Raw genomic sequence first — 21,556 nt, 5'->3', positions numbered from 1 at the left:
TTTCAAGCAAAGACAGCAATAACTAAGCAATAACAATTTTTTTTTATTTGGGAATAATTACATTTAAAAAAACTTTAGTTTTAGGGATTAAATTTTTTTGGCATCTCTTCTCAATGGATTTTTTTTGTTGGTTTGTTTTTTGCATCTTATTCTAAGAATCTCTGTTGGGACTCTGGGTCCCACCGGTGTGAGCTCTTTCAATGCATAGCATAACTGTCACAGGGTGTATAGTGTCTCTGGAATTCTGGCATTTGGACAGTGCTTTTCCAGAAGATTGTACTGCAAGCAGAAATGAATTTTGAGTCATGGGCAAGGTAATTCTTTCCCTCAGGCCTGCCTAAGAACATCAGCTTCTTTCATAACTTCTGCTTTCCGTACACTACTCACAAGAGACTACTGTACCTTCCCTTTCTTTTTAGTCCATAATTAAAGTTCAGTGAGACAGAAAAAAAATTCAAGCTCTAGTAACATATAGTTCAAGAAATAACCTGCTTAGTCTTTTCAGAGAAGTATGTCTACCATTCATTATTTACAAAATAAAGGCAGTTATAGGTTTTCCTTATATTTAACTGGTATCAATATGGTGAACACAGCTATTACTAAATGCTGACAGCTTTCTAAAATCTGGGGTATGTTTGCCCCTGAGCAGAAGAGATTCATGTTGAGGCACTATAGCACCTCACTAGACAGCATCCTACATGGTGTCTGTCTTAAGTATAGGGCCCAGTCAGACATGAGAATTTCCTGTTAGATGGTATTAAGAACTTTCCTTTCCAATTGGTTAGAACCCCAGAAACACAGATGGAGAAAACAAACAAAAACCAAAAGCACAAATAACCTTTGGCTACTGACAATATTCATCAAAGATTGTACTAGAGGGACTATATATAGAGAGAATATATCAGAGCTAACAATACAAAATAGCCAATGTGTAATTTTTCAGAATTGTTATAGTTTGAAATGCATTCCAAAAGAGAGACACACACTGATTTCAGCTACCTGACTTAAAGTCGGTAAAAGCTGGGAGATGTTTAGTCAGTGAAGGCCATGGAGTTAGGAAGCCTTGGGAATGAGTATCCTACATGCTTTGTGGTTGTTGACACAATCAAATAATAATGATTACTGCCAAATTTTAGATTAAACATCATTGATGTCATTCTATATGCATACATAACCTAGAAAAGTTACATAAAGCTTTACATTCTGTATGGGGAAAAAAAGCTACAACTGACTCAGATTCTAGGTCCATATAATCACTCAAGCATGTGACCTCTCAGGACAGATATACATATATGATTCTGTTTTCCATCCAATAAAGCAGAAATGGTGTAGACTATCCACCCCAGAAGGAGTTGGCTCTGATTACAAAGCACAAAGACTAAGGATTGAATATCATTTTTGTTTTATAGACCAATACAAATAATCATTCTACAACATGAATCACTACACTACCTTAATCACTATAGGCCTGAAATGGTTTCCTAATCCATTTCATAAGTAGAAATGATAATAATTATAATGTAAAATAATTCTTAAAAGTTTAAATGATTTGTACACAAAATGCTTAATGCAATACTTTATTATGAGCAGTCAATAAATTCACTTGACTGCCATTGCTATTTATAATGTCATTTGGGTGAAGGTTTGTGGTGGCTTTTATTTCAGGAGATGCTGATTTCCCCAAGGGGAAGCCTGTCATGAGCAATGTAAGAGTTTTATTGAAACAAGACAATTCCCAGGATTGCCAAGCAGAAAAATTAGTCACAGTTGAGTTAAATTTTCTGAGGTCAGAGTTGCTGCCATGGGATTTGATTTGTCAAAATAGCTGGAACCAGAACTCCATTCCCCATGGAAGAGTTCAACCAACTTACATGCGAGAGTAGGGAATGTGACACGGGCAGTCTGAATGCTGCTTGGTGGTGGAGAAAGATTGTGTCCTGAAGATACTTTAGGGTCGTATCTGAGGGGCATCTTCATGGTTCTTTAAAATGATGTTAGAATTCAACACAGTGAAATAAAATCCACTTTCTTACTTTTTGATTACTTGCTTTAAAAAAAAGAGTCATAACTGAGGGTCCATTGTGGCAATCATCCCTGAATGGAATCATCTGTTGATTCATTAGTATAATATTTTGAAGATGTGTAGACTACAGTTCTCAATGCTTTAAAGAAGAAAAATAGTATCCTATTGGTGGCCATCACTTTCTCCTTAACACAGCATGACATGCAGGGGACTAAAGAGCAATTATTTAACTCTTGACACATTAAATCTTAAACAGAAGTGATACATGGACCCCTAAGCAGTTAGAGGATATCCCAAGCATTGGAGAAATCTGATGTTTCAGGAGCATGCAACAGACCTGTACAAATAGAGTCAAGTGGTCTGGGACAAATGAGCAAAGAGATATAATTTAGAAGACAACGTCTCTGGGCTGGAGAGATGGCTCAGCAGTTAAGAATATTCACAGATTTTGCAAAGGACCTGGATTTGGATCGCAGCATCCACAAGATTGGGCTCACAATCATCCTTAACTCTACTTCCAAGGAATCTGATGCCTTCTTCTGGCCTCTCCAGTCAATAGGCATGTACCAGGTATCTTGACATACATAAAGGCAAACATTCATATACTTAAAATAAAAATTAACATTTAAAAGAGGAAAAATAAATATTTACAAAAGAAAGAAAACAAGGATTCTTCAGTAGTTTCCATAACAACCAGGCATCCATTGCGATGGCTCATCTTCCTTGTCAAGTTAGCTGGACTTAGACTCAAAGAGTATCCTTCTAGATCTGGCTATGAAGATGTCTCCTGTTGGTTTAGTTGAAGAGAGAAGATCCACCTTGAATGTTGGTGGTACTATCACTGGGGCTAAAGTACAAGACCAAATAAAAAGAAAACTTAGAAGAGGCCCGAGGAACACCAGCATTCCCTTTCTTTGCTTCCAGACTGTGGAGGCCATGTGACCCATTGCTTCAAGCTCCTCCTGCTTTGTCTGCCTACCGTGTGGAACAGTAGCCTCCCATCATGAACACGAAGAAATCCTTTTCTCCTTACATGGTTTCTGCCAACAAAGTGAGATAAGACACAGACTAAAAGTGTGTTTCTAAAAGGCCGTGTCGGTTTCTTTCAAAACTAAGCAACTGATGTTCATTAAAAAACAATATATATATTCATATATACTTATATAGATTCATGTATACTTATATATGCCACTAGGAGGCTATATAAGTGTAGTAGAATTTTGTGGATTGATGGAAATGAATATTAACAATGACTTCAAGATAGATAAAGAGGCAAAGAGGGTCACATACAAAAACAAGGTGGGCCAATGTAAAACAAGTCTTATATTATTTTACATTTCTTCAAAATATACTATTTTAAGTAGAAAGGGTTTTCTAAAACATTTTATGGTATGTGAAAAGCTAAAATATATGTCATATATGGTACAAAGTGTAGAAAGAAGAAAAACAGAAGTATGTCACATACAGGCCATTATACAACACACATTTCATTATATGTCAGTTTTATAATGCAATGTGACAATAATCTATGCATTGAATATAAACATCAAAAGTCCTGCAGTAACCACTAAAATATGAAGCAGAATTATACTTGTAAGTCAATAGTAGAAATAAAATTTAAAAATCTAAAAATTGCTCAGTTAATTAAACGGAATCTGGAGTCAAGGAAAAATGAAACTCCAAACAGATGGGACAGATAGAAAACAAGATTATATATTTAAACCCAGCCCTATTGATAGTCACATTAATTATCAATGATCTAAACACTTCAGCTAAAAGCAGAGATTATCCTATTGCATAAAAATGCATAATCCTAGCATAAGCTTTGTGCAGCTAAAATATAAAGATTGAAATGGGCCAAGAGTAAAAGGATGGGAAACAAAAATATTTTAAAAGGTCAAATAGCCTCAGGATAAAGAGTATTGCCAGAGATAATGATGTTTTATAAGCTAAGAAGGTCAATCCATCCAACAGACAACCTTCTTGTGTACTGAACCACCTAAGTAATAAAACATCAAATGATAACTTTTAAAAACTACAAGGAGAAATGGACAAAGAATTATACTGGAAATGTAACATTCTAATCTTAATAATTCATGAAATAATATGTTGGAAGTGTGTGTGTATATTTACAAGAGAAGCAACATCAAGAAAACTTCTGCACAACAAGGCAGATGCATATAATGAACTGAAGAGACAAGACTCCTCCAACAAGTCCTATTCGAACTCCACCTTGACAAAATCCCATTACAGAACAGGAAGAGGAGACATGAAGTTCTCCGAGGGCTGAAGAGCTGCTGTGAAAGGGAGTGACGGTTTTCTTTACTGATGGGACCCTTAGTAAGCTGGCCACACCCAGGACACTCACCACTGGAAAGACCAGTTGGGCTACCAATTCAACTCATGGGAAAAGAAAGAAAAAAATAAAGAGGGAGACATCTCAAAGTTGGGAAGGAAGGGTCGGGAAATAGAGTGGGAGGAATTCAAGGAGGAGGATGAATATGTCCAAAATACATTGAAATTTTCAAACACCTAATACAATATCATTTAAAGGAAGGTGAGCAGCGTTCCCAATCAACTCAACCTATACAACTACAATCAACATATACAACTCAAAACGACCCCACCGGTAAAGCATAGGATTTTTTCAGGTGAACTTGAAGCATTTGTCAAGGTGTACCAGAGGCCAAAATGCAAGTCGGTCCATTTAAAGGAATCTAAAACATATAGAATGTATTCTGGGATCATTCTGGATTTAACACAAAAGTTAAGGATGTCCACAAAATCTTCCATAATAATTAGAAATTATTTTATTAGAAATTAACATCCTATCTTTTGCTCACAGGGGATGTTAGAATAAACTCCAGATGAAAAATACACACCTGTCGAAATTCATGACAACATGGTAATGCTACTTACAGAAGAAATCCATACATTTAAGTATTTTTGTTTTTTTAATCAGAGAAGTTTATCTATGTTCTAAGTGTCCATCTTGAAAAACTAAAAACGATCAGGGCTGGTGTAATATTCTCAGTGGACAAAGCCTGCAGACCCGAATTTGATCCCTAGGACCCATGTGGTAGAAGGAAATGAGCTCTGGAAATGTTGTTCTCTGACCTCTACACCCATGCTGTTGGTGCAGGCTCATCCACACACTTTCATACACAAAATAAACAAATAAATGCAAGAAAAAATAAAACCAAATAAATAGATGAATGAATTAAATTTAAAAAGTAGTTGAAAGTGAATAATCAAACTGGGGAGTGTATACGTCAATGATTATAAAAATAAAGGGAGATAAAAAATAATCAAATAAAAATAAAATTAAAAAATCAAATGCTCTTTTTACCTCAAAGACTAGTGAATACGTGCATATGAATGCATAGTCAAAGAAAATTTGTGAGATGTAAAAGCGCTTGCTCTCATTTCTCCTTTCAAAGGGCTTCCTATGGTAATAAACAATATATCTATGTTACTGAACACTGCACAGGCCGTACTGAGGGCTCTCACCAGCCACGTGCTTAAGTGCTGCCTTCTGCCTATGCTGAGTGATATCTGCTTTCCATTTATGGTGATGGCTTCAGATAAACACAGTCAGATTGTGGTCGAAGAAAACCTGACCTAAGGAAATCTTACAACTGTGATACAGATGGTCCGTGGGCGTGTGAGCTAAAATCAGGGGAGCGCTGGGCTCGTTTCCACCGTGGCAACTGGACAATTGACTTCGATAAGGCCCTTGTCCTCCTGGAGTGCTTGTGGGAACTGAGGGGTCAGAACGGAGGCTTGCCAGAGGACACACATCTGCATTGCACACTTGTACATCATTCACCAAAGAATACGGAGAGGAGGAAGATAAGCTTCTCGCGAAAGCAAATAAAAACCGAGCACTCTGCCTAATCAGGACTGGTGCTGAATTTCCTTTATACGGCTCAGATGTGAGATTCGCTGTAAATAGAGCATGAAATTGAGATAAAACAAAATGTGCTGACAGGCTTATCTGTTAACCTGGAGAGTCTGCATCAGTCACTAGGACTTAGCTCCCTTCTCAGCAAGAAATACCCTTAATGAATTTTTCTATAGTATAAGGCCCTAAATTAAGAAGGAATTGGGCCCCAATTTGCTTTTTAACTGGGTGAACAAAGGAGGCCAGAGCCTCCTCCTTTATTCCCATGTTTATTTCATGCATACATTTCTTTAAACTGAACACCATCGCCTTTAATCACGCCATCCTCTCTTCTATATGGAAATCTCAATACTGTAGGAAGGAAATCCAGTGTTATTAAATGGGAAAGAACACTATGAACAACCACACTGTTGTCTGAGGACATGTGCCACCTGTCCAGCTAGCAACCTGAGTTTCCATCACCCATGTCCACAGGTGGAAGGAAAGATCTAACTCTTTCAAGTTTCCCTCTGACCCTCACATAAGTGAGTCCCACGGTGCACACCACCCCCCCACCCACACACACACAAATAAATAAATATGATAAACACCACGGTATCCCACTGCTTCTTCTCAACATACTTTAAAAATAAACACAGAAAATAGTAAGTGAGAGACACAGGAAAGCTGGTAGAATTTAATTATGAGAAGAAAAAAATGCTATTTGGCTTCAAAGGGAGCAGCCACTTACAGAAAGATTCCATCCATGACCACCATCTTGCCTAGTGTGTGGAGACACACATAGGTGCCCAATGTAGGGCTCTGGGAACAGCTCCATGTTGTGCTTCCTCTCTTGGTAATAATGTCTTGATGTCTACAGTGACAGCCTTGAGACCAGAGAAGAATTAGAAGTGGATGCCTTGAAAGAAGACATACCCCTAGATGAGTCCCGGAACCCTCCTAGCAGCAGCGAAGAGAGTACAGGCAGCTGGTCCCAGCTGGCCAATGAGGAGGACAACCCAGATGACACAAGTAGCTTTCTGCAGCTCAGTGAGCGGTCCATGAGGTACGTACTTCCTCTTCTCTTGGCATCCTAAGGAAGGTGGCCTCAATAAGGATTGCAAAGATGCATGCTATGGTTCAGTGCCAGGTGCCCTTAATAGAACAGTGAGGAAGAAAAAAAAAACAAAAACAAAAAAAAACCCTGTAATCAAAAACGAGGTGGGACCGTAGTCCCTGCATATCATGATTGGGCTAAAAGCTATCTTAATATCTAGGTAGGACTTGAATTACCTTGGCCATATTTAATAGTAAGCTGTGCACCCTTCCCTAAAAGACACACCAGGCATGTCTAACAGAAGGCTAATACCTAAATTACATAAAGAACTCAAAAAATGGACATCATAAAAACAAATAGCCCAATTAAAAACAGATCTGAGCAGATGGTTCTTGAAAAATGAAACACAAATGGCTGAGAAACACTTTAGAAAATGTTCAGCATCCTTAGTCATCAGGCAAATGCAAATCAAAACTACTCTTAGATTTAACCTAACGTCAGGCAGAATGGCCAAAATCAATCAAACAAATGACAATGCATGCTGGTAAGAATGTGGGATACAACTACCCAAAGACTGACCCTGGGCTCCAACTGCATAGGTAGCAATGAATAGCCTAGTAAGAGCACCAGTGGAAAGGGAAGCCCTAGGTCCTGCCAAGACTGAACCCCCAGTGAATGTGATTGTTGGGGGGAGGGCGGTAATGGGGGGAGGAAGGGGAAGGGAACACTCACATAGAAGGGGAGGGGCAGGAGTTAGGAGATGTTTGCTTGGAAACCAGTAAGGTAATAACAATTGAAATGTTATAATAAATACGCAAGTTAATAAAGATGGAGAAAAAAAAAAAAAAGACACACCAGGTACACTCAGTGCTAAGAACTGTTAGTTTGTTTTAATGAAAACTGATGTTATAATTCATGAATTTGAACTTTCTTTCGGATTCATGTGTATTTCAGATGCGACCCAGGCTAGGTTTCCACGAAGCCAGTGTTTCCACACTGTATTGTACTGCTTGCCCTGACCTTTTCCTTCCTTTATCTCCTGTGTCCTCTGTGTTGTTTCTGGAAAAGCTAGAGAGAAGCATCTTTTTATCAAGAATCTTTTTGACCCCAGGCCATTAAGACCACAGAAAGTCAGAGAGGATGGCTGGAATAGGAGACTGAACACCCAAGTGTAGATAAAAGAACTTTGAAAGTCCAATTCCTGGCAGTAAAAATCCAAGACACAGGAACATTTTATATTAAATAAGTGGTCTCAAATTTCAAATATTCCCACTAAATGTTATAAAATAGAGACAGAAAAACAGAGATGACATTAATCTTTGGATCCAGAGTGTCAGGTTTCAGACTGTTGCAACTTCCAGTGACTTGCTTAAAACTCCAGACAAGAACTTTAAGATTCAAGAGTCTTCTTGGTGATCCACCCAAACCTGAGGGAACAAAGCCCCGTTATAAAGTATACCAGCAGTCACTATTGTAAAGCCTTGCTTGGGAGAGAGATTGTTGGAAAGTACAGAATGTGTTAGGAGACTCCTCGGTGAGTGTGGTAAGAATTAGCTAGGTTCTATTTTGCAAGTTCAGAGTCTAAAACCAGCCATAGGAGGACTATGTTTTAGAGAGCATAGCCCATGCTCATAAGCAGACCATATGTTGATTATACACCTTGCAATAATGATATTACACAATATTCATTCTCTATGAGACACATGGAGTCACATGTTGTTCCTTCTCTAAGGTTGAAAAAACAAAACCTTCCCCATCTTTGTATGTGGAAACTCTATAGTGCTCAAGGAAAACAAGAAGCCAAATGTATATTCTTATAGAATATATTTATATTCTGTATAAACTTACAGAATATGTCTAAGAAAAATGTTCCCTATAACAAAGGGAGACCATGGGTCTCTGGTTTCCTTCAAGATACAAGTATATTCAACTCTGTAAGTATGTTGAATGACAAGGAGTCTTCATCATACATACCCTCTCTCTCTAGCCAGAATAAAGACCTAAAGAGAAATGTTGATTATTACCAATTATGTAGGACCCACTGCGTATGACACCACTTCGCACATTATAAATCAGCATCAGTATTACCGTCATAAGCACAGTGGGTTTCTACCTTGTGTCCTCCTTTAGTTTGGCCAAGCATCAGTACCAATGCAGAAGGTCAGGCACAAACCAATCATGTCCCAGGGAGCAACAAAGGCGCTCTCCCCACAGTGGAACGTGAGAGCCGGCAGTGCGGCCAAGCATGGAGACAGGCATTATTAATATGTAAACTTTTGCTTTGTCAGCAATGGCAACACTAGTGGCACTAGCAGTCTTGGCATTATGGACCTGGACATTTATCAGGAAAGCATACCGTCTTCTCCCATGATTAAGTAAGTAGCCACATGACTCAGTGACTGACAGCACCGCTCCAATTCCATCTGGCAATCCATCGTGATCATGAAGGTCGTGCCTAGCCACCAACTCATTATGTCTGTGCCACTGTGGTTCCATGTCACTGGAGTGGAGGACTAAAGCTCCAACCCATTACTGCCTGCTTTCTCGGTTTCAAACCTGTCGCTTACACAGTAGTCATTGCAGATAAAACTTACCCATATAATTAGAAGTATATGTCCACTTACCTACTTTTGATTTACAGAAACAACCAGAAAAAAAAATCCATCTAAATTGTACCATGCCTCCCTCAGAAGACTATTCAAAAACTAACTTTTGTTATAGTCATTTCAGTAAAATTGGATATAAGTGGCTTTTTCTTGGCTTGTAGACATTGGGGTTACCAATGTGGAATGTATCTAATGTCAAGGGTTGTCATGAGAGAGATGTCCTTCACCCCCAGGCTGTAACTGCACTCTTGATATGAGGTCTTCTCAGAGACCGAAAGAAAAAACAAGCACTTAGAGATACGCTACATAAAACAACACAAATGGGGGTAAAGGGACAACCTGAAGTCATGACTGTTTCTAGAATTCACGATTATCCTAGACAATCAACTGATGACTTAGAATATAATTTGGGTATTCTGAACAAATAAAGCCATATTGAATCTAATGATGATTCCTAATGTATTTCCCTCTGGCTAACTACAGATCCATTGATTTTATTTCACCACTGGATAAGTGTGAAGTAACATGTTCAAGTAAGCATGAATTCATACATGATCTGTTCAGGGGGGGCCAAAAGCCAATTCAACAAAAAATATTTTGTGATAGATTAATTTTCTCCCTTGGGAAACATTAACTTAGCACTTTCTGCATCTTTCTCTGTAATATAAAATTGGGACCTCAAGAAAAACTTGAACTGAGGGAAAGCCAAGAGCACCTGTATCCCCGCTCAGCATCCCTTCATTAAATAATACCAGAAACTGCGCCCACCATCCCTAGGTCATTTGTGCTACTTGCAGAGAGATCAAGAAGAGACCCTTAGAAGATTGACATTGCAAATAATTAGATATGAGTGGGAAAATGGTTATAGTCTTTCTCTCGAATGAGACTTACCTCACAAATGAAATAGAATTCCCCCATACAATGGAATGCATTAGCCAGATCTTAGCAGCAACCGAGAAGATAAGATGATCTTCTATCACTAAAAGACACACCTTGGAAAGCCCCATTATAAATTTCTAGAGACTAGAAAAGTATAGGACATGTGCAGGCTTCCCATGATGGTCACTTCTTTCTAGCTACTGAGCTACATGGCCTGATTTCAGAAGTTTGTACTGGGTCTTCCCATGACAGAACTCTATAATAAGTCCACATCATACAAAAAACAAACAAACAAAAAACAAAACAGAAAAAAAAACAGCAACTGAAAACCTCCAATATTAAACATAGCCACGACTAAGGAGTGGTTCAGTTGGGTTATGAGCAATCTCCAGGCTACTCTACCAAATAAAAATAATGGAAAAGAATAAAATTTCTATTACTGTTATAATGTTTAAGCTTCACAGTTTGTTGATTGTCTCTATTCCAGCTCACAGAACAATCGGCATGTAAATGTATCTTCCTACTTTAAAACTCCAATGTGCCTTGTTGCCACTGCACAGAGAAACACATTGTGATAAAATGAGAAAAGATAGTCCATTAAGAGGCAGGTAAAAGCCTGGGGAGGATAACTCTGCAAATTATAACTAGTTACTTCAAAGCTCTCTTTAACTCTTCAGCCCCGTGGAGGTTCATGTGAAGTGAGTTGAAAAAGAAAGGAAAGATGTACTCTTCCCCACTGACTTTCCTAACTAATGCCATTCAAGACACATGGGAACTCTCCTTGGTGGTGGGGAACACTAATTGCAGACCCAAACGTCCTGGGCAATGCTCACCTGGATCTAATCCGTTCTGTGAAACCGTAAGAATGAGTTCCAGATGTTTGTAGCTCGGCAACACCCATCACCTCATCGTGCATTACAACTTACTCTTCCGAAGCCTTACCAACCATATACTGTTGTTTTCTCCCCAAGTGAATTAGTAGAAGAAAAGGAGATTCTTAAAGAACAATCAGAAAGCGTAAAGGGTAAGCCATGTTCCCATCCTTTTGACACACAATTGCCCCCGGGGTGTCCCTTTGAAAAGCAGAGTAAGGTTGTGGTTGTGTCTGTTCAGAACGTGCCTCTGGACTGCCAGGGAGAGCAGCCAGCCCCCAGAGGAGCCTACTGGTGATCAACTTTGACCTGGAGCCAGAGTGTCCTGATGCTGAGCTGCGAGCCACTCTGCAGTGGATAGCTGCCTCCGAGCTGGGCATCCCAACCATCTACTTTAAGAAATCTCAGGAAAGCAGAATTGAAAAGGTACCGTGTCCGGTGTCTGGGTCAGAGAACACAGTTCTGTGCTTTTTTTAAATCTTGGCTGGAAATCCAGTGAATGCCTATGCAATCCACATGAGCTTGAAGGGTTTCATCTCGATTTCTCTCAACCAAAAACAAAACAAAAACAAAAACAAACAAACAAACAAAAACAGAAAACCAAAATGAAAATCTTGGGAATACTTTCAAGACCCAAGTTACGATTGTATATTCACAACAGTGCTTCATTAACCTCCAGCTTCTTACAAAGTTGCTGATAAAGACAAAAGGAACTGAGGAGATAGTCGTAGGTTTTTCAATGTTCCTAAAAGTACTTTTGTATTATCCCTAAACCCTGTTTTTGCTGCAAAACACTCTTGAGTAATTCATTATTTTAAAGTATCAGAGTTGGGGATTTAGCTCAGTGGTAGAGCACTGACCTAGTAGGCGAGGCCCTGGGTTTGGTCCTCAGCTCCGGAAGTGTCTTTCTTAGTTAAGTATCATGAGGGTTGCAATCTTTAGTTTTGTTTTGTTTTTGTTTTTGTTTTTTTTTGGGGGGGGGAGTTAATGTGCAATTGCACTCTTATGTTCAGTGCAAAAATCCAGCATCCTGAGATAAAGCCCTTGTCTTCTTGCCCATATATTGGAAAATTAGAACAGTTTCGAAGTTAATGTAACCCCCCAGCCAACCAGATTGTCTGCTGGAGAGATCATTCCCCACCCCTTCTCTCCCACTCTGTAACCCCAGCCAGTCAGACCGGCTGCTGGAGAGATCATCCCCACCCCTTCTCCCACTTCTGCCTCTCTTCAACCAGCATTTTGTTCTTCTTTTTATGTTCAAATACACCCAATCCAGGTGTCCTAACTGTCCTTCCTTTGTTGTCAAAGTGATGCAGGGCTCCCTGCTTGATAAACACTCCCTTCAATTTCTCCACGTCTAGCCTGTCTCATGCATGGACTGTCTCATGCATGGGACTACACTTGTCCCACCGGATGGAAGCAAGAATGTTGTCAGGAAGACAGTGTTCTGAGGTTCACATAAAGGGTTGGTTTTGATTCTGTGTGCCTTGCTGATAAAAGCATCCCCCAGGGCATTTTCAGGTGGTATGTTAATGAAACATTTTAATTTAATCTATAACTTTAAAGAAATCATTTCCATTCATTTAAGTCTAATAAATTCTCCATTTTTGCAAGAGTAGGGAACCTTTTATTGATGCTTTAATCTGTAAACCACATCTTCACTAGGTATTTGATTACATCTACCAGCTTCTCAGCCTTAAAGTGAATGTTTGTCTTTGTAAATAACAATGTTTCAAGAAGACAGGGGATTCACTCCTGCTATCAGGAAAAAAACATGGGATGATCTTGCATATATTCCTGACAATCAACCCATGGGACTTAAATATAAATGAGGCAATCTTAAGGACTAAGATATCCAGGTTTTGTTCTGAGTTAATGAAGGCTCTCTGCATACAAGGGCCTTGATATAAATGGGTATCACCTTTGGTTGTCTATGACTGAGTTTTATGACTATAGATGGAGCAGTAGAGATAGTGTGAGGAATCAGCAACATTTCATTAGCTCCTCATCTTCTCAGAGAAAAGAAACCCTAAGTTCAGAAACTCCTATCCCCCCACTGTCATTCAGCATCAAGCACACCCATATACGAATACCCTACATCAGTTTGTTTCCTGTTTGTTTACAAACACAGGCTATTGTGGGCTGCCCAATATGGATGCTAGGAACAGCACTTGGATCTTCTACAAGAGCAGTATGTGCACTTAGCTGCTGGTCCATCCCTCCAGGACCAACCTTGAACGTCTGACCTTCCTGCCTCAGCCTCCCTTGTGCTGGTATTAGAGTCATGTGCCAGCTTGGGTCTTTCTGGGAACTGAACCCCAGGCTTCATGCATGTTGAGTGAACATTCTAATAACAGAATTACATCTCAGCCGCAAAACCCTAAATCTTTCTTTCTAGGAATGCTGATTTCATTTTCTCAGCAGTTAATTTAGCTAATATAAATCTATTTATGGTGGTCTCAGTTTACTGACCTTCCCACTTAGTGAAAAGGGGGGGGGCATGAACACCAGCATCTTTCACAGGTCTTCACGAAAAAACTTGGCACTTAAAGTCTGCAAAAATGAGGCACAGAAAAGGCAAAGCAACAGGAACCCACACACCTAGTACACTGTCAGTTGTCTAATGACCCACTGTGCCTTCACTCCCCAGCGTCCCCTACATCTGTATTTTATTTATGCATTAGAAGACTACATGCCCTGCGATATCATTCAAAACACCCATCAAACATTCCTAGAGGACCCTCTCCATGCTGGTACTGTTCTAAGGTCCAAGTTCCAGGGGGACGAAAGTTCCCACCACCTCAGAACTTGCATATTGGTTCAGAAACGAAGCACTAATTGTCTCTAGAACACACCAAGAGGGTACCATTTATAAATAACTACACTGAGATAGGACGGAGTTGATTCCGAATAAAGAAATTAAGATGCATCTAGAATGTTAGTGTCTGAACCACAGCCATGGAAACAGAATCACCCGGAAGACACATTCACAACTCAGATCTTTAAGTTCCTTCCATCCACTCAAAAACTCCCATTACATTAATCCTTTCACCAGAAATCTCAAATTGGGGAATACTAGAATCACCCCAGAAAGCCTTCCAAACCTAGACCTTTAACAGTTCAGACTCTCCACTGAAATTAAGACCCAAGCACTAGGTCCTTGTGAAGGTCAAGAACTCTAGAATCCAGCCCAAGTTTGGAATCAGGGTTTTATAAACCATAATTTCAGAGACAAAGTAGGGACCCCCTCACTCTGATTAATGAAGTTTAATTTCTGCCTTGGAACAAAAGTTGGTAACAGCTTTCTGAAGTATGCACTGAATGAATCAGACACACACACGCGCGCGCGCGCGCACACACACACACACACACACACACACACACACAGCTTGCTGCAATTCCCTAATTGTACTATAAATTGTAAACAAGCAAATCCACAAAGTGCATCTGGGAATCCAAAGGTCCAACAGCTAATGAGGCTTTCTTCATCAGATGAATGGGCTTGTGATAAAGTGTCACAGAATACAGATTCTTGTAAGTTTCCTAAAACACAACTTTTGCTTTTAAAAAGTCTAAAATCTATTGTTGTCTACAGAAAAATAATTCAATTACTGTTGACTGTGAAATGTCGATACAGAAATGGTTTTCTGTCGTTGTTCCTTTGTTAGGAAAGCAACCTAAAAACCCAAATCCCCAACATACTAAAGCTGATTATGACCATAAATCAAGCAGGCTTAATGAAAGCTCTAGGGTCAATTGCTAGTAGACTGTAGCCCTAAAAACAGCATGACAACAACAACAAAACCAACTGGTCCCGGTGACCTGGTAAATCTTAGAAATCTCAGCTTCTAGGGAGGTTGAGTGAGGCAAGAGAACTGAAAATTCAACTTCAGCCTGGGTAGTAGACTTTATGGTGACCTTGAGCAATTTAGTAAGCCCTTGGCTCAGAATACAAAACTGAAAAAGGGGTTCATGGGAGAGCACTTACCTAGAATGCTGTGCACACCACAGAATCCTGAGTGCCACATGGAGGAGAGGCTGTAACACTGAGGTAGAAATTCCCTTTCTGTCTACGCACAACTTTATTTCAATTTCAATAATTTTTATGAAGGAAACACAAGGCCATCACATGCATCAACTTCACACCTGCCTCAAGGTTTCAGGATCCAAGTAATTAAACCAGTACAGCTGCTGCATTTAGTGGGGTTGGATCCTTTGTTAAAGCTGCCTCTGTGAGGCATGCTGCCACATTTCTATGATCCCAGTATCTGGAAGGTTTCCACCTTCCAGCAATAGGGTGGCCATTATTTTGAAATCATCCTGGCCTACATAGCAAATTCTAGGATGGTCAGAGCTCTGTAAGATGAGCCTGTGTCAGAAAGAAAAGCGAAACAATAACAACAACAAGGTAGTCTAATGGGATAACAGACTGACCTTAGGAATCAGCAGATATATGCTAGCCAGTGGCCATCCCATAAACTACTAGTCGAGTGGTCTAACCCCAGGGCACTTTAAGCACTTTGGGTCATTCATTGGCATTCTTGGTCCTTACCACTCTGAAATGTCCTTTCCAAAGGCCCCTGTAGATGGAAGGAAGCTGAAATATAGGTTCTTCTTCGGAGTTTTCCCCCAAGCAGTGCCTCAGAGACAGAAGTGGTAAGGTGATGGCAGAGTAAGCTAGGGTTTAAGGAAAGAAACTACAGCAAATTCAGTGTAGGTACACTTTCCATTGACTTGACCTTCACAAGATAAGTGAAGAAAAAAGATGTACCATTAATAGAAGATTTTGGCAAAAGGTCATCTGTGACTTGTCAGGGAAATCTTGTGTGAGAAGTCTTGGCCTATGAGCATCCCTCAGTGATTTCAAAGAAGCTTAATATCCAGGCTATAGATATCTGTCTATTCTTCAGATTTCCAGTAAGAGCTAAGAATGGTCGATTAACTGAATTAATCAGATGTCATAGCCTCCTCCAGCCCCTCTATTCACATTGTCATTAATACTCTAAAGTCTCCTGTTTCTACCCTTGTTCCATCCCAAACCTGACCTGAGTTTATGTATAAGTAATATTTCACAAACCATCCTTAGCTGTCTCCATAAACCAGCTGCCTGGGACCATTCATTCTTTGGGGCATTTGTATTATAAGCAAAGCCTTTCCATGAAAGGTTCACATCTGCCCCTGAAGTGTCAGAATCAGGATGAGATGAAACTAGACAAGATGGAGAGTCATCCCAGACAACCAGTGATTTCTCCAAAAGTACAACAAAGACATGTAGAGGTACACAAGCTGGGCTTCCATTGCTGCTGTCATGAATAGTAAGATGAGGTCATAGATATCTTTCCTTATAAGTGTATATGCCTGCTGTCAGTCACCCTGTAATGGGAGACATTACCTGGAACCATCTTCTATTTAGAAACTTGCTGCTGCCATTTCCTACTCCAAGACCTGCGGCCTAGAACCATCTTTATGACATTTCATTTCAGTAGAGAATTATTAAACAACCATCATACATGTACGCATGTTTGTTTTTAATTATATGTGTGCAAACATGCTACCTAACACTGAAGAATACTTTTAGTAGTGGATTTATCTTTCAATGATATTAGATGTTTACCTATATTTCTTGAGAAATTACAATATATTTGACCCTGTTTGGCCTCCTCTCCTTTATTTCATTTAGCAAATATTCACTGACTCTTTATTGAAGGCAAAGGACAGAAAACCAGGGCTTAGATGGTGCCCTACTCTGGGGAGATTGCTCGCCATAATAGAATGGACATCTGCCTTCCTTTACAGAACCTCAAACTCTTTAATATTTATGTTTCCAGATATTTACAGTGTTTCATTGTTCAGGCTAGACAATTGCTTTATTTAGACTCTACCAACATGAAGGGAATTGATACAGGAAACCAGTCTTAAAAACATACCCAAACTATGTTCTTAGTGGTTTTAATAAATAACACTTTCTTTATCATAAGATGCTACCATATTCCTAGGCTATTGCCTCAACTAATGTTCCAAATAGAAAATTCTTCTCTGCAATCTGGACACCAAAACAGAATTTAAAGGAGCATTGCCACGTACCAAAGTACTAACTATTGTTTCCAGATCTTAAGTATTACTTCCTTATCCACAAAAGCATCTGAGTAAGGGACTTGACAGGTTGTCACACTGGACTTCAATGTGGTTTCAGAAATAGAATATCATATATGGATTTCCCAATCTTCTAAGCCCATCATTCACTTGTAGTCTAGAATTTTCCAGTATGCCCAACAAAAACTGGTACCTACACTATCTGACATATCTAAGACAAGCCATCGCTTTCCCTTAACTATTTCTATAAAGAAACATCTGGATGCTTAACCTTAGCATGGGGAGGGAGAGGTGTCTATCAGTATTGTCTGTGAAAGCATTAGGTGACTCTACCTACCCAGAAATTTAGTACTCAATTTATTTCCCCTAATATGCACATCCAATAAGAAATGGTTTTGCAATTCTGGTACAAAAAGTTGAACCCAGATTTTAAATGTGAACCTGGAAAAAAAAAACATTAGCTACCTAAGAGATTGCCTCTTAGAGGAATTGTCCTCTAAGGACAATTGTCTAGAGGACATAACTGCAAAATGGAAGGAATTTATTATCTGAAAGGTCTAAAAAGAAAAACACGCTGTCTTTGACCATGTCCCCTGAGAATAAAGATGCTTAAAGTATAGACTCCGATCTACAGACAGTCTTTGGAAGGGTTGTTTGGACAGATGCTGGTAAGGATACTATGATATGGGAGTCCTAACTCTGTGTCTTATTTCAGTTTCTAGATGTTGTGAAGCTTGTTCATCAGAAGTCCTGGAAGGTGGGAGATATATTTCACGCCGTTGTCCAGTACTGCAAAATGCATGCAGAGCAGAAAGAGGGAACTCCAAGTCTCTTTGACTGGCTCCTGGAACTAGGATAAGTCAGGCATACCCCTCAAAGAATTTCCTTCCTCTGTCCCAGCTTTAGGTTACAGTGGTTTGCGCTAAATGCTCTGAACTTTTCTCAATACACAGCATCCCATTAGCAGAACTATTTAAAAATCTGCTCCAGTACCCGTGTACAAGGAGTGAATCTGAGAGAATGTGAAATATAGGTCTGTACTAATCAATATCATCATGGGCGTGTCCAAAAGGGCTTATATGAGAATGGTGTCAAAGAGAGATACTTCAGTGTGGCCCGAATAGGAAAGTTTGTAACAAGCACAGACTCCAGGAATGCTATACCTACATGTATGTCCCAATAGAGAGTGAGCTATAATGTCTCCAGCAATATGAATCAATAGAAACAAAGTCATCGGGTTACAGAGATTCTATAAATTATGCTAACACTTTCATTGCACTTTGTTTAATGGGTATAGGGGTTGTCCACCTAAGGAAATACTTAGAATAAAAGCTTCCAAGCCCTTTTGTGAAAGATTTCCACTCTCAAACCAGTATCAATAGATACTAGCACACATGTGACAGTGTACTCAAAGTTCATGTGAGGTGATTTTATTTATCTGCAGAGGCCAATAAATATTGCACCCCTTCCCAAATGTTCCTAAGCTCCTCCAAAAACTAATGTCATTCAGTTGGGAAAGGGGTGCTCAAGGTTGCCTTTTTCCATCACTCATTTATTACTTGAGAAAAATTATTATGGGAGTCTTGCCTAAAGGCAAGCTTTTAAAAATAAACAGTAAAATAAATAATAGCCTTTTGAGAGGAAAAAAATGTGCTTGTGTATTGAATTATATGAGAAAAACATTTGTTTTATTGTAAATTGTGAAAAAACTATCTAAACTAAATAATATATTGAGTTGTTTTAGAGCTTCATAAACTATGAAGAGATTATTGTCTTAACTTTTAGAGTGTCATGAGCCGATGGTGGGTAATTGTACCATGAGTGTGTTGACATCTGTATAATGGACATGTTTCTCCAAAGATATTTATAATGCTGGATTCAGGGTACTGGCCTTATGTTTGAAAAAGCCAGCTAGGAGTGCAGATGGCTGGTATTGCCACTAAATTAGAGAAATAGAAGCCTTTAACACATATTTTTAATTTATAGCAGAGATGCACTCTATAAAATTCAGTGTATCTATATGACACTAAAAGTCTTCTTTCCCTTTCAACTCACTATGCTACATTTGCTTTTATTTTCTCAATCAGAAAGATGTTTAGTATGTATCTTCTGAAATTCTATGCATTTACTCTATTTTTAAAGCTTATAGAATAACTTTAAATGTGAACCAGACCCCACGCCATCATTGTCAACCTTGCTGGCCTATCAACCACATCCTAGAAGTATAAGAAATCTTCCTGGCAAGCCATAACCTCCTTGCCCCATGACAGAAATCTTTTTCAGACCTCATTGGACAATTCATCGTGCAGATGGTCCCCATTTAGGTGTGTGTTCAATCTGACAAATTAACCAGGCTCTGAAATCTACTCATCATCTCCAACTGAACTGTTTGTGCTTCTTTGTGCTAATACATGGGAAAGAGATTCTTATTGTTTTAACAATCCCAGATATTGTGTGTAAACTCTTGTGCTCCAATCAATGTTTACTTATCCTCCAAAGCACAAATACTGGATGTAAACATGTGTTGTACCTAATGTTACAAACTAATCAATAAATTTCTGCTGCAAGGTTGTTATTCCATATTTTCTTCTAGACTCTAGAACCTATTATGGCTTTAAGAACTTTATCTAAAAAAGAATGAAAAGAAAGAAAGAAAGAAAGAAAGAAAGAAAGAAAGAAAGAAAGAAAGAAAGAAAGGAAGGAAGGAAGGAAGGAAGAAAGAAAGAAAGAAAGAAAGGAAGGAAGGAAGAAAGAAAGAAAGGAAGGAAGGAAGGAAGGAAAGAAAGAAAGAAAGAAAGAAAGAAAGAAAGAAAGAAAGAAGGGAAAAAAGAAAGGAGTCCTATTGTAAGTAGCTGAAGATAGGTGTGCCAGTATGATAAGATTTGCTGTCCTGATTTCAATTTTTGATTAAGTAAATGTTCAAGACAGTCTGTTAGCACAGGGAAGGCTCACTGTAAACCATTGGTTCTTAACCTTGGCACTGTTCACATTTGTAACAAGATAATTGTTTTGCTGTGGGGTATTGTCTTAGAAATTATAGGGTTTTTAGCTGCATCTTGACCTCTCTGGGTTGAGATTGATAATTGCCTCTTCCTGACTGCAGCAATCAAGAATGTCTCCCAACATTGCCAGATGATTCTCAGGGAATAAAGGCAAGGCTGCTGGAGGACCAATGAGGGTAACAAAGTGAAGGCATAGGACCTAAGCCCAAATAAGTAATGAAGGATGATCTGAAGCGTTCAGTCTAAGGAACAGAAAAGCAGGCATTCACTACCCAGAGTCCATGAAGGCAGCCTTCATGAAAAACCAGAGGAAGAAACATAAAACCAACACAGAGTCTGTGTCCATGAGTAAATGAGATGAACTTATCAAAGTCATAGGAAATGTATCCACGCTTTTATGCAAATTAAGCAGTCAAGGTTGTAAGCCGTTAATTCATAAAACAGAGCTATGAACATGGTTAGGGCATGGAAAATTCCCCAGGCAGACAGAGGATGTCATGAAACGAAAACAAAACTCTTGTCACTGCCTCGTGGAGACATTACCTGAAAGGACTATTGGGGAATGAGTAACTAATTTAACAGTGAAGGATTCTACCAAGTTTTCCCCACAGTCAAGCTGAAGGCAGTTCTTAATAAAGAGAGATAAACAGGCTAGAAAGTATGACACTCAAACCAAAGCCTCATGACCAGATAGTAGATCAAAACAATGCTTTATTCTATCACACAATTGTAAGGAGAAAGCCAGGTCAAAGTGTAGGGGCCCAAGCTTAACAAACTTGAATAAGAACCATGTTATTCCAGTTGATCAGTGGCTAATCATTTAGGATAGAAAGAATACAAATTAGGAGGTTTTCTCTCTGGTCTTGTTGAAGGTATACAAGCAGAGGGAGGGGCACCTATGAACTTTATTTGTGTCGTATGGAGAAGGATGGTTTCTGGTACTACATTCAACCAAGAACACAAATATTTAGGAGGATATTTCTGGTCATGCCTCTCGTCTAACATCACAAGGCTCAGGCAAAGATCATATTGTTGGTATCAATGACTAAACAAATGTTACTAATGAAACCATTATCTTTGACAATTTCCAATATCTGACGTCTTTCTTCCATAGAGTAAAAGCATGTTAACTCATCTAATA

General features: G+C 39.1%; 1 protein-coding gene across 3 annotated transcripts in view; it reads left to right on the top strand.

Annotated features, from left to right (window-relative positions):
• The window catches only part of Sphkap (SPHK1 interactor, AKAP domain containing), a 140,504-nt gene extending 120,520 nt beyond the window's left edge, over positions 1-19,984 (top strand). For 2 of the 3 annotated variants that reach the window (XM_032901484.1, XM_032901483.1), the window contains 5 exons: positions 6,787-6,972; positions 9,252-9,338; positions 11,420-11,472; positions 11,562-11,746; positions 18,129-19,984. In XM_032901484.1, the coding sequence (XP_032757375.1) occupies positions 6,787-6,972; positions 9,252-9,338; positions 11,420-11,472; positions 11,562-11,746; positions 18,129-18,272 (655 nt within the window). In that variant the 3' untranslated portion in view covers positions 18,273-19,984. The remainder of the gene's footprint in view (positions 1-6,786; positions 6,973-9,251; positions 9,339-11,419; positions 11,473-11,561; positions 11,747-18,128) is intronic. The other variant, XM_032901485.1, reaches the window with a different exon arrangement.
• Positions 19,985-21,556: the final 1,572 nt, after the last annotated feature.

The sequence above is a fragment of the Rattus rattus genome, chromosome 4 (assembly GCF_011064425.1).
Source record: "Rattus rattus isolate New Zealand chromosome 4, Rrattus_CSIRO_v1, whole genome shotgun sequence".
Classification (NCBI taxonomy): Eukaryota; Metazoa; Chordata; class Mammalia; order Rodentia; family Muridae; genus Rattus; species Rattus rattus.
Note: the sequence above shows the minus strand (reverse complement) of the source record. Positions and strands in the feature narration are given on the sequence as shown.